Genomic DNA, 12,196 nt, shown 5'->3' with positions numbered 1-12,196 from the left:
GAACTGAATTCCCTTTGCCAGATGGAATGCTCATTTCCTTAGTTTTTCTGGTTTTTCAGAAGAGTGGTTTTGACAAGAGGTTGTGCAGCATGTTCTGCACAGATGTAGCAAGGACATCTACAAGGAGGGTGTGGAAATCATACCTACTTAGCATAAATCTATTTATTGTCAAACAAATGCAGCTTTATTAGTTCAGAAACAGGGCCATCAGGGGTCTTCTTTCCCATGATCTTTCCATTCAAAAGTCATGTTTCTTCCCACTTGCCATTTACTTAATTGTTCCCAGAGAGGCCAATGGGAGAAAAACACTCCAGAAAACATATAGCTGTTTATTACTTAAGAGTCTGTGGCAGTAAGAGCTCAAGAAGTCCTACCCTGCACCAAAGTGAGGAATTTGCCAGTGTCAAAGGCCTTTCTGACCATGCTGTACAAATGTCAATACCACAGTAGCCATGGTAGATCTAAACCCTGACTATCATGCTCTGCCCATACACAGTCATTTGGGTATTCAGACCCACACCACAAATCCATGTCAAGTCCATTGTGTGTCAAGAGGAGAGGTCTTATGTTGCTCCCACTGCCTTACCACTGAGCACCGCAGGGTACTCATTCACCATCTCAGGCCATGAAGCAGACACAGGAACACCACCAGACTGGTGCTATGATGTCTGTGCACCATCTCCCTCCTGAAAGAATGCTAGGCATTCACTTGAGGCATATGTACATTTTATTTGGTTGTGTCAAGTAAAGGACATGCCCTAGGCCCAGCACACACCAAAGAATTATCACTTAAATGCTTAGAGGTGACAGTTAGATCTCTGAGGATTTTCTCTCTTTTCTCATGATAAGGAAACATGGGAACTTCCCACCTTTGGAGAATCATCTTTGAAACATGACTTGCTGTCATGCTTCTAATCTGCTTATTTTCAGGCCTTGCAGTACATATCATATTTCATCTTTGCTGCCAGCTTCGTTCCTCCTAGGCAGTCTTCAAATTTTTGGTCCATTTCTTCATTCTGAGCTTTAGAGAAGAGGTCTCTCCAGTTTCCAACAACCCCTGTATACAACCAGAAGTACCAGAAACTGAAAGCAGATACTCTTGAGAGACAATAATACCTAGGCAGCAATGGGGCAGAATCATTGCCTGCATGAGGCAGGAAGGATCAGATTTATGCCCCTGAGAGGTCTGATTGCCTGGAAGAGGCAAGATAGGAAGGATAAACAATAAAGGCTGCACCCAGACCACAGGGAGCATTGCTAGAGGGCTGCCTGTATGTCTTCCCTCATCAGGGGGAGTTTCCAAGGTGGTTTCATAAAGCTTTTACACAAAAGAGTGAGGAACCTGTTTTTGTCACAAAGGAACGCTCATTCATTAATGCCTCCCTATGAAGGGGAAAGTTGTTTGGGGTCATGGGGTAGGTGGTAGAAAGGAGAGCACTTAAATCCTTCTTCCTCCAAGGAGTGGTGAAGGAAAGGGGTTAAAGAAAGCCCATGCCCACAGTAGTCAGAAACCAAAGACTCTTCATGCCATGGGGAGCAGCTGGACTGCCAGGTCTGTGAGGAACTATCTCTGGCACCACCACTGACATGTCCATTAAGAGGTACCATATTGAGACTATTCCTCATCTCTGAGTGTGTAACAAGGAGATGCCTGTGAGGTCAGCAGAGCAGTGAGAGATGCATTCCCTTGAGGTTCAACAGACTCTTGTCCCATTATCACACCACCTCCCAAAGGGGACTTTCATGAAGTGACACGTACAGACCAGATCCATGATCCAGCATCAGCCTCATTGATCACCAGGTAATGGCCAAACCATAACCCCTCTGTAAAGAGTAACTATCCAGCCCAAGCAGATTTGATGCATAATTGTTGGCATAACCTACACCACTGTTGTCCCCCACCTTCCCATCTCACTTGTCTAACTGACTGGGGTTGCCACAGGGAAATAGAGCAACATAGAAGCAATGACTGAGGACTTGAAGCCTGGTTCTCTGGAACATTTTTCACAAACAGCCCCCAAATCCCATCAACAGCAGAATCTTGTTGGACAGGATGCCACAGGACAGAACTCAACCACACTTGTCCTTCATAGTCATCCCAGTGAGATCATGGCTATATATTCTCCATTTGCAGAGACTTACCCTTCCGGAAGAGGATGTCCCCAAACTTTCCATGGGTTTCCTTGGATTTCTCTTTCATAGCTTGGAACGTGGTCATCTGGGCAATTCTGATAAAATCTTCCTCACACAGGTTGAATCTAAAGAAGGCAGCAATCCTTTTCATTCCCAGTATCTGGTCCTGGCCAAAGGAACATAGCACACAGGTCAAACCAAATGACATGACAGTGTGGCTGTGGCATGGAGCCAGCACCCAGTGGGAAGCCCAGCAAAGGATACTGCTTCACACATCATCACCAAGGAATTCTAAGAGCTCTAACAGAGAGAGAACACACACATGGCTGCCTCAACTTCAAGGCTTTTTCTTCTCTCCCAAAAGCAACTACGCCTATGCCAGATATGACACCATCCATGAATAGGCAAGGCTAACCTCTTCCTAAACCCCATGGGCCTCCCCCAAACATAAAAATGTAGCTCAGAAAGGCACAACCTTCTAAAGGGGAAGACAGGCTTAACCCAAGAGTTTCTTCTTCCCAACAACCATACATATCAGGAGTGGTGCACAGTGCACTCAGCAAGGAAGAGATGGGTGAGATGCCACACCTCTTTGAGTTCCTCGTAGCTTATCATCATGATTCTCTCATCATCAATGTATTTGTTCCATTCCACTAAGTGGTGAATGTAGGATCCCCATGTCACTGCAGACAAAGAAGAGACATAGCTGTGTAGAGTATTCCCTAAAACAGGCTCTTATAAAATCAGAGAATTCAACCCAGTCAGCCTTCTAAGCATGACACCAGGCTGGTCAAGTGGTGACTGGCTGAACATGTCTGTTGTTTCAGCTGAGGTCAGTGCAGGATCCCCTAGCTCTGGCCACTAGGTAGCACCTAACTACAACCTCTACTGCAGGAACAGAAAAGTCATGCTAAAGTTTTCTCATGATCTCTGCATTCTGAGTAAGAGGCAAAAGAAGGTCTGATTCTCTGGTACTCCCTGTTTCTGCCATAACATGGGCATCTTCCTGTCCTGGAAGTGCCTTGGTAAGGTATGTTGGAGTAGAATTCCCATGCACAGGGTCCTGTGTATGCCCATCATGTAAGGAGGAATGCCAGAGGATGCAGGGAAAAGTACCTTTCCCATTCATGAAGGCTGCAAAGTACTCATCCCAGGAAGAGAAAGATGGCAGCACTGGCATGCTGTTGTAGAAGTGGTAATACGAGACAGCCGTGTCTTTGGGGTTCCGAACTAGCACAAGGATCTAGAGGAAGAAAACACATAATTTAGTTCTGATTTAGTGACTGACTGAAACATCATCTTCTCAACACATCACATAGCATTATAGAATCATTTAGGTTAGAAAAGACCTTTAAGATCCTCAAGTCCAAATATAAACCTAACACTGTCAAGTCCACCACTAAACCGTGTCCCTAAGTGCCACATCTACACATCTTTTAAATACCTCCAGGGATGGTGACTCCACCACTTCCCTGGGCAGCCTGTTCCAATGCTTGACAACCCTTTCAGTGAAGAAATTTTTTGTATTAACCAATCTAAACCTCCCCTGGTGTAACTTGAGGTCATTTCCTTTCATCTTATCACTTGCTACCTGGGAAAATAGACAGACACCCACCTTGCTACAATCTCCTTTCAGGCAGTTGTAGGGAGAGATAAGGTCTACCCTCAGCCTCCTTTTCTCAAGGCTAACCAAACCTAGTTCCCTCAGCAGCTCCTCAGAAGATTTGTGCTCTAGAGCCTTCACCAGCTTTTTCGCTCTTCTTTGGATGTGCTCCAGCACCTTCATGTCTTTCTTGTAGTGAGGGTCCCAAAACTGAATGCAGTATGTGAGGTGGAGCCTCACCAATGCTGAGTACAGGGGGACGATCACTTCCCTAGTCCTGCTGGCTATGCTATTTCCGAAACAAGCCAGGGTGCTATTGGTCTTCTTGGCCCCCTGGGCACACTGCTGGTTCATATTCAGTGGCTGTTGACCAACACTCCCAGATTCTTTTCTGCTGGGTGGCTTTCCTGCCCCTCTCCCCCAAGCCTCTAGTGTTGCATGGGGTTCTTGTGACAAAAGTGCAGGATCCAGCACTCAGTCTTGTTGAACCTCATACAACTGGCCTTGGCCCATGGATCCAGTCTGTCCAGATCTCTCTATAGAGCCTTTCTACCCTCAAGCAGATCAACACTCCCTTCCACCCAACTTGGTGCTGTCTGCAAATTTACTTGTCCACTAACACCCACCAGAGCATACAATGCTGGTCTAATTCCTTTTCTTGAGCAAGAAATCAGAGCTTTGGCAGGCCACTTGCTGCTAATGTGAGCTTCAGGCTGAAAACAAGAAGCTTTTCAGTGATGCCTTTGGGACATAGTTCTGAGCTAGTTGCTGTCCAGAAAAATGAGTTCATGGGCTGCTGAACAGGAAAGCCACAAGCAGGCTCTAGATGTACTCTTACTTCTCTCTGCAGCAATTCCCATTGAAGACTATCTTAGCCCCAGCCTGTGGTGGGCTTTCCACAGGTATCCTGGTCTAGGAGGTAAGTTAAAGCAAATGGAATAATTGCTTGCCTTGATCAGTTTTCTGGCACAAACCTGGAAGCATTTTTCTGGAGGAGATCTGAAGGGTCAGCAACACCCAGTGACAAGCTTATTGATATCAACCTCTTAAGACAATAAAGCTGCTGCTGGGAGAGGATGTTTGTTCACAGCCTCAGTACACATCACCCTGCCTCTTCAACCTTGGAAATCTGCCCGTGCATTGACCAGCCCAGGTGAAAGTCCAGAAAACACATTTCACGCAGAGGAAAGCTAATTTGAGATGGAAAAGCTTTTGCAGTGTGATGAAAAGATAAACTCACCTTAGCTTTGCTTTGCAGAATGGATGGGGGCAGGAGAGGAGGTGGCAGATGTGTTACTATAATTCTCCTGGAAGGCAGTTTCTTCATCCTCTTTAAAGCAAGTGGGAAAAAATGTGACAGGACAGTAGTAGTTTACTCAGTGACAAGTGCCTTTTCAGGAATTGTGGGTAATAAGAAAAGGTGAGACCAGAGAGGAAGGATCTTATCCTTTGCAAAACCCATAGGGATGCACTGGTGGTGTAGGCTTCTGCCAGCCTCTGCCACAGAGCACCATTTCACATGAGACAAGCCTGAGGACCGGACACCCAAGAGAAGGATCTTACTGATCAAACCCACTGGGTACAGGCCTGGAGCCCAGTGGGGCTTCTCAGCACTGTCTGTGCTCTGAGGCCCTTGCATTAGGACAGCAAAGGCAATACCTGTGCAGACCATAACTGTTGTTAAGTCTCTAAGATCTCCATACCTCTGAGATCAGCCATTGCCTTTCAGCTGTTACTATCTGTAAGAGCAGTGCTAATATTTTCAGTCCCTGCCAACCTCATATATCCCAGGATCTCCAAATTCCAGACGTGAAAATGTCTCTAACTTCTTTTCAGCATTTATTCTCTCTTTCATTTCTTCTTCTGTATATTTGGCATCTGTTGATTCCAACTCCCTCATGATTTCTCCAAGCCAGTTGGTTCCTGAAAGAATAAAGACACCAGTAGCACATTCATTCAACTGCACTTTTTCATGTCAACCTGCCTGATGGTATATCTTGTCAAATTGGTTCACATTTATGAACCAGTTTGGCTCTATATTTTACTCCAGTTTGGTTCTATATTTTACTTTAGACTGTCAACAGGTGGGTGTGCTGGTTTTGTCTGTGATAGAGTTCATTTTCCTCATAGTAGATGGTATGGGGCTATGTTTTGGATTTGTGCTAAAAACAGTGGTGATAATACAGGGATGTTTTAATTATTGCTGAGCAGTGCTTGCACATCATCAAGATATTTTCTACTTCTCACACTGTCCCACCAGCAAGTAAGCTGAAGGTGCACAACTTGGGAGGGGACACAGGTTGGACAGCTGACCCCAACTGACCAAAGGGATATTCCATAACATATGACATCACGCTCATCAATAAAAGCTGGGGGAATAAGAAGGAAGGGGGGACATTGGGAGTTATGGCATTTGTCTTCCCAAGTAACCATTACACATGATGAAGCCCAGCTGTCCTGGGGATGGCTGAACACCTGCCTGCTGATGGGAAATAGTGAATTAATTCCTTGTTTTGCTTTGCTTGCACACATGGCTTTCGCTTTACCTATTGAACTGTCTTTATTTCAACCCACTACTTTTCTCACTTTTACTGTTCTGTCTCTCTCCCCCATCCCACCAGGACAGGAATGATCAAGCGGCTGTGCAGGCCTTAGTTTCTGGACAGAGTTAAACCATGACACTGGACAATAAGCAACAAGGGTATGCCAAAAGCCAACATGGACAGAGCTGCCAGCCAGATGTTGTGGAGAGCTACCCTGCTTACTTCAGAATCACATCTCATCGCTCAGTGGAAACAGAAGCAGACCTCTATTGCTCCTTCCATCTCTGACACTTTTTGGTCACCTCAGACTGCTCTCTGTGGAAATTACTCAAGAGCAGTGAAGCTCCCAGCACAGGGCCACCTGAGTTGTCCCTTGGCTGTTTCTGCTCTCCTTCCACAATGCTGTCTTTGGGAACATTCTGTTCCCTCCTCCTGAACAACTTCAGTTTATGGTATCTTCATGATCATCACAGTTTGGCCTCATTCCCAGAACCCAGCTAGGCTTCCATAACTGGCAGCAGAAGAGGTCATCAACCAAACCACTAGACTGTCAAGTTCCTGTCACCATCTTTGCACCAGGCTTAGCTGTCTTGGCCTCTGGAACCTGGAAAAACTGGTGTATGAGAGGTTGGAGATCCAAGTCTCAGTTTTCAACTAACACCTTCTGGGATGTATAGGTGTATCCTCACACCTTTAAACCATTTCTGCCTGTGCACAGCTCTATAGGCTGCACACAAAGGGGATGTGATAAGGATCAACAATTCCTTTTTTTCTGAAAATGACCAATTAAGATATTTCTCTAAAGCGAATAGGGAAAAAATTAAGGAATCTAAAATGCCCACGGTGAAAGAGAGATGAAATATTCCAAGAGTACTAGTGGCATTTGTCTTTCCCTCCATTTAGATACAAGGGAATCACCTGCATTCTGCAGTGCAGTAAGTCAATGGAAACAGCAGTTCTTCTGCCCTCATTAACAGGATATATTCCCTGTATTGCCCTTACAGCGATTAGGGTAACAACATACATTCCTGTTTTAGCAAACGTGGTCAGAATATCAAGGGATGTGATTATTTTGCTCTACCCAGCACTGGTGACATCACCATTTGAATACTGTGTTCAGTTCCTGCACTGAAGCACAAGTGATTTTGAGAATCTGGAGTGAGTACTGCTGAACTTCCATGAAATCACTGGGAGCTGGAGAAAATGCAATGCATAGTTTTGGTTTGCTCAGGCTGGAGGAAAAACAAAATAAAGCATGGGAGGAATCTCACTCCAGTCTTCCATTACTGGAGGTTATAAAGAAGACAGAGCCAACTATTCTTAAAATTGGTCAGGAAGTGACAAAAGGGGCATATTAAAAATCACAATAAGAGGATATCTGACTGCATAGAAGTAAAACAAACCAATAAACAGACAAAAAAAAAAAAAAACAAAAAAAAAACAAAACAAAAAAAAAAAAACAACCAAACAAAAAACAACAAACCACTGTAGTGGGAAAACATTGCAATAGATTCCCAGTGGGTGGTGAATTTTCACCCTCAAAGTTTTAAAACTTCTGGACAAAGACTTGAGCAGCCAAACCTAACTTTGAAGTTTAGGTCTTTCTCCTGCTTTGAGCAGAAGGCTGTATTACTTGACCTGCAGTGACAACTTATAACTTAAATTCATGATCCTATGAAGTCTGATGTCACCATAAGCTTCTCTCACGTGTAATTATTGCTGTGCTAAATGATGACACAAACTTCTGGATTGCAGCACTCTGTACTTGACTACTTATCAAGAAAAAACCACTCACCTGTTTTAGGATAGCCTGCTAGAATCACATCATCACTCCTGGTCTCAAAGGATTTCAGAGCTTCCAAAGTTTCTGGGCTGCTAAGTACAGCAGGGTATAAAACACCTTTGTAGGAAAACATCATGTCTTCTGGGGCAATCTTTTCACTCTGCGAAAAAACATTTTCCACTGTCTCAATGACTCTTTCCCTATTTCTGCTCATGTTTGTATCCCTGTGGAACTCTTTTTCAAACAAATACAGGCTGTCTTTCCACAAGGCAGGCAAAGTTTATGCAACATATTAACAAACTGGATAGGGCGTTCATTTGGGAATGAAGGTACAAGTCACTAATTAACTGCGTACTCTGTTAACTCCTTTTGAAATTACAGGACTGGAGACTGGCAATAGTGACATAGAGTCTTTTCTGAAGCTGATGCTAGGAACAGGAATCTACTAGGGCAACAACTAATAGCATTCAAAATGTTAAATGAAGCCAAAGAAAGACCTATAGATGATATTCCCTGAAATATTTTTAACTGGTGAGTAATGCAGTGCCATTTGCAAACTGGACAACCAGCAGGCAGTGGATATGTGGATAGTGGATCTCAGCCGAGCTCACTACTGACTCCAATCATGGATACACATCCAGGGATGCAACTTCCTTCCAGGTGGCAGCTCTACCCTGCAGCCAGTCACTGTAACATCATCGCTTCAGGAGACATCTCTGGAGCTAAAGAAAACTACCACCTAAGCTGTACTTCTCAAGATTAAATACTCACATTTGAGACTTTTACTTCACCAAATCCTACAAGAGGGTTACTTTCATGGGAAGCTCTAATACTTAGGTTCTGCATTAATGTGAATCAAATTCTACCTGCATGACTTCAGTTCCATTTCTCTCTACACTTGTCCATAATTTAATCTTTGGGTGAAATTGTTCTTGATGGGGGAGTTATTGGTATTATGACTGATGCCTTTTCAGAAGATAAAGAGCACTGAGATGGAGAAATAGGAATCTCCACAGGTCCTCCTAACAGAGATATGCAATACAGGAAGGCTGAATTACCCTGTGGAAGGGCCTTTTACTCTTTCTTTCTTCCATGTCCTTTAATGTAGTATGGGTCTCATTTGCTACATATATATCAAACCCACAGAGAGCCCCACACTGCTGTGCATCACATTCTTGTCTCTTTCTTCATAAATGGATGTTAGACACTTAGTAAACCTAAACACCAGCTTAATTAAGCATGAAGAGGTGTCAAATCAAAAGCATACCTGTAATACCTGGAAGATTGTTTACAGTTACCTATAAAGAATAATTTTAAATTATTTTTCTGGTTTCCCAAAATGCAGAACCATTTTATTGGAAATATTTTCTCTAGCAGTGGTGTTTTACTCATAAAAACTGAAGATATCGTTCATATATTATGCCTTCTGCCAGCTTACTTATGGTTTTCAGTTTTCTGTCCATGTGTTTACTGAGTTGCAAAGGAAAATCTCCTCCCATTTGCCAATACTAAAGCGTAAGAACGAGAAATTAGCATTTCTTCCTCCTGCCTCCAGATCCAGCTGTCTGAATCCTGAAGGATCCAGATCACTATAACACCTCAACATGAAGGCTAACAACCTGTCACCCGAGCCACTGGGGACATGGGTGCCTCCAGGTCCTTTAACCCTTGGACCCTGACCTCTGGTCATGAGCAGGGCCCTTGATGCAGTCGCAGCTGCCTGGCAGGCTGCTCGGGAGCTGCAGAGGTGAGGACTCAGGGCAGCCCTGTCTCCCTGGAGGGACTCAGGGGAACAAGGTGTCCTGAGGGTGCCAGGAGTCCCAGTCCCAAGGCTGTCTGCCCAGCAGCCGAGTGTCTTGCGGTAAGCAGGAGACCCTGCAGGGAGGCTGCATGGCTGTGGAACAGCTCACATGGTCCCCAGGGAAAATTCTGAGTGGTTCAACTCACCATAGCCAAAGATTCACCTTAGCCTTGTTTTAAGAAATGGATTGGGGAAAAAACATGAGGTAGGAAAAGGGTTAGTATAATTTTTCTGGTTTCTTCATCCTCTTTAAAGCAGATAGATGGAAATTCAATTCCTCTTCAGTGGAAATGTATCATTTCAGGAATCACAGGTAACAAAAAATACTAGACCAGAAAGAAAGGTTTTTATTTTTGGTTTTGGACAATTGGTAAGGATCTAGCAGTGATAAAGCTCAAAAACCATTGCTATTGTGTGAGTCAACTATGTCTTTCCTTGAAAAGAAATTCCCAAGTTTTTCTGAACTGATTCTCACACTCACTGCCTTCATCTCTTCTTACTTTTCACCCCCTTAAAATGTTACTCATCCATCAAGTCTCCTTGCCCACATTAGTTTTCTGACATGTCAGGTTGCTTTTTCCATCCTCCCCTCTCTGACCTCCTTACCCCACTACATGCAAGGGCCCAAAGAGTATCTCTAATGAAGCAAAAGAACACGAGGTGCTACTACTCTGTATAGCTCTGCTCTTCAGAGTGAGATTGTAAGGGCAGAAAGGGACTGAACTGATAGCCCTGGGATGACACAGGAGAGGATAAACTTCAGAAATGGGTCATGGTCTGGTTTTCTATCAGATCAGTAAGGGCATGTGTACTGTTCATTTTAGTTTAGGTGTTCTCCAACTAGTTTTAATTTAATTAGTTCAACAGAGTAGTGGTGGTATAGTAGTATTATCTGAGGAATTACTGATAGAGCTTGTGTTTCCCTTGTGAGTAGTGTAGCACCCAGTCTTTGCAGAGATTGTTTCCAGACTCAATAACAACTAACTACATAACCTCTCATCCAAAAATGCTGCAGTTTTTGACGATCAGCAATTTCCCCTTCTTAACAAAAGTAAATCTGCTACTCACATTTATTTCTCAAATTCCAGTGTGCCTGGAAAGACCCTCTTCAGGCAAAGTCCCTTGTGCAGTATCAGTATCTGAAAACCCAAAAGCTGCCATGAAATTGCAGTACAATTCATCCAGTGAGAATGTGGAATGTAATTCTAAAATCTGGTGTGGCTCTAATTGGGGAAAAAATATCACACAAGGAAGTCAGACTTAGAAGAGTCTTGACTGTTTCATAATCTGGAGTGTATGGTGACTAATTAATTCAAGAAGAATTGACACAGACAGGGAATCAGTAAGAACGTGGAAAGCCAGTCAGCCATGTTCCAAAATGCCTACAAGTCTAGACCTAGAAGGGACTTAATGTGACTATCTAGTCCTCTCCCTGTACTGCTAAAGTATCAAGCATGCTTATCTTCTCCCTACCAGATGATTCCTTAAATTTCTCTGCAGTGTCCCTAAGCAGCAATCTTCTGTTTAGACTGATCTGCAACCATGGGCTGTAATAATTATTGCCTGTGTCTTAGTTATGATCCTCCTGTTACTGTAGAACAGAATAAGATCTGACCTTACTTTCTCTAGCATTGTCATTATGTTAGCCCTTGCTGAGTATGATTCCTCAGGTCTTTTCATGCCAACTGCTACTTGACTGGTTTGGTCCCATTAAGTATTTGTGCCTTTGGTTTCTTTACTAAATGTAGCATTTTACTTCTACTAACCTTCATGTTTGCCAAACTTCTTCTCAATTTGATATGATGTTGTGAATTGTTTCCCCGTTGTCCACAGTACTTTCAGCCCCTTTTCTGATTCCCAGACTTAAAAGTCAATGGTATATGATACAGATAATAGTCTGTCCACCAGTGTTAAGAGCAATGTTGAATGTGACCAGGACTCACCACTAAAGGATATTGCTTTAATTGTCCTCCCAATTTTGCTGTCATCCAGTATATGCAGTTTGACCATGAACAGATTATTGCAACCAAGTTCATAAAAGCCAGTGAAACAAGTTGATATTCCTAAAAGTATTGCTGCTGCTGACCCTGATTCTGGATGCCTTTTGTCACTATTGTATGAACTTCTAGGAACGCAAATCTACTTTCAGTACTTTAATTTCATTTCTATAATGTCGTGGGTTAGGCCCAGAAGGCAATTGAGCACCATGCAGCCGCTTGCTCACTCCCTCCCCCATCTCAGAGATGAGGGGGAGAATATAGGAACAGGAATCAGCTCAAGGAATCCATCTAAGGACTGGGGAGGAGTCACTCACCCATTATGGTTACAAGCAG

General features: G+C 43.6%; 1 protein-coding gene across 2 annotated transcripts; it reads right to left on the bottom strand.

The window, feature by feature from the left end:
• Nucleotides 1-624: 624 nt before the first annotated feature.
• On the bottom strand, nt 625-11,939 carry LOC104365025 (sulfotransferase 6B1). Of its 2 annotated transcripts, XM_032987306.2 has the most exons (8): nt 10,932-11,939; nt 8,075-8,222; nt 5,514-5,659; nt 4,977-5,066; nt 3,250-3,376; nt 2,722-2,816; nt 2,143-2,299; nt 625-1,057 (listed from the first exon to the last, which is right to left on the bottom strand). In XM_032987306.2, exons 2-8 carry the CDS (start codon nt 8,196-8,198, stop codon nt 927-929), a joined length of 870 nt encoding a protein of 289 aa, XP_032843197.1. In that variant the 5' UTR covers nt 8,199-8,222; nt 10,932-11,939; the 3' UTR covers nt 625-926. The 2 variants fall into 2 exon arrangements, with proteins under 2 accessions (XP_032843197.1, XP_032843196.1); XM_032987305.2 differs by lacking the exon at nt 10,932-11,939 and having other exon boundaries at nt 8,075-8,276.
• Nucleotides 11,940-12,196: the final 257 nt, after the last annotated feature.

Source organism: Tyto alba, unplaced genomic scaffold, assembly GCF_018691265.1.
Source record: "Tyto alba isolate M040663 unplaced genomic scaffold, T.alba_DEE_v4.0 Super-Scaffold_22, whole genome shotgun sequence".
In the NCBI taxonomy this organism is placed as follows: domain Eukaryota; kingdom Metazoa; phylum Chordata; class Aves; order Strigiformes; family Tytonidae; genus Tyto; species Tyto alba.
Note: the sequence above shows the minus strand (reverse complement) of the source record. Positions and strands in the feature narration are given on the sequence as shown.

Coding starts and splice junctions, on each gene's coding strand:
- LOC104365025 (XM_032987305.2), bottom strand. CDS start 8,276: ATGAGCAGAAATAGGGAAAGAGTCATTGAGACAGTGGAAAATGTTTTT. Junction 5,067..5,513: donor GAGATCCTGGGATATATGAG/GTTGGCAGGGAC, acceptor CTTGCTTTAAAG/AGGATGAAGAAACTGCCTTC. Junction 1,058..2,142: donor GGACATCCTCTTCCGGAAGG/GTAAGTCTCTGC, acceptor GGTTGTATACAG/GGGTTGTTGGAAACTGGAGA.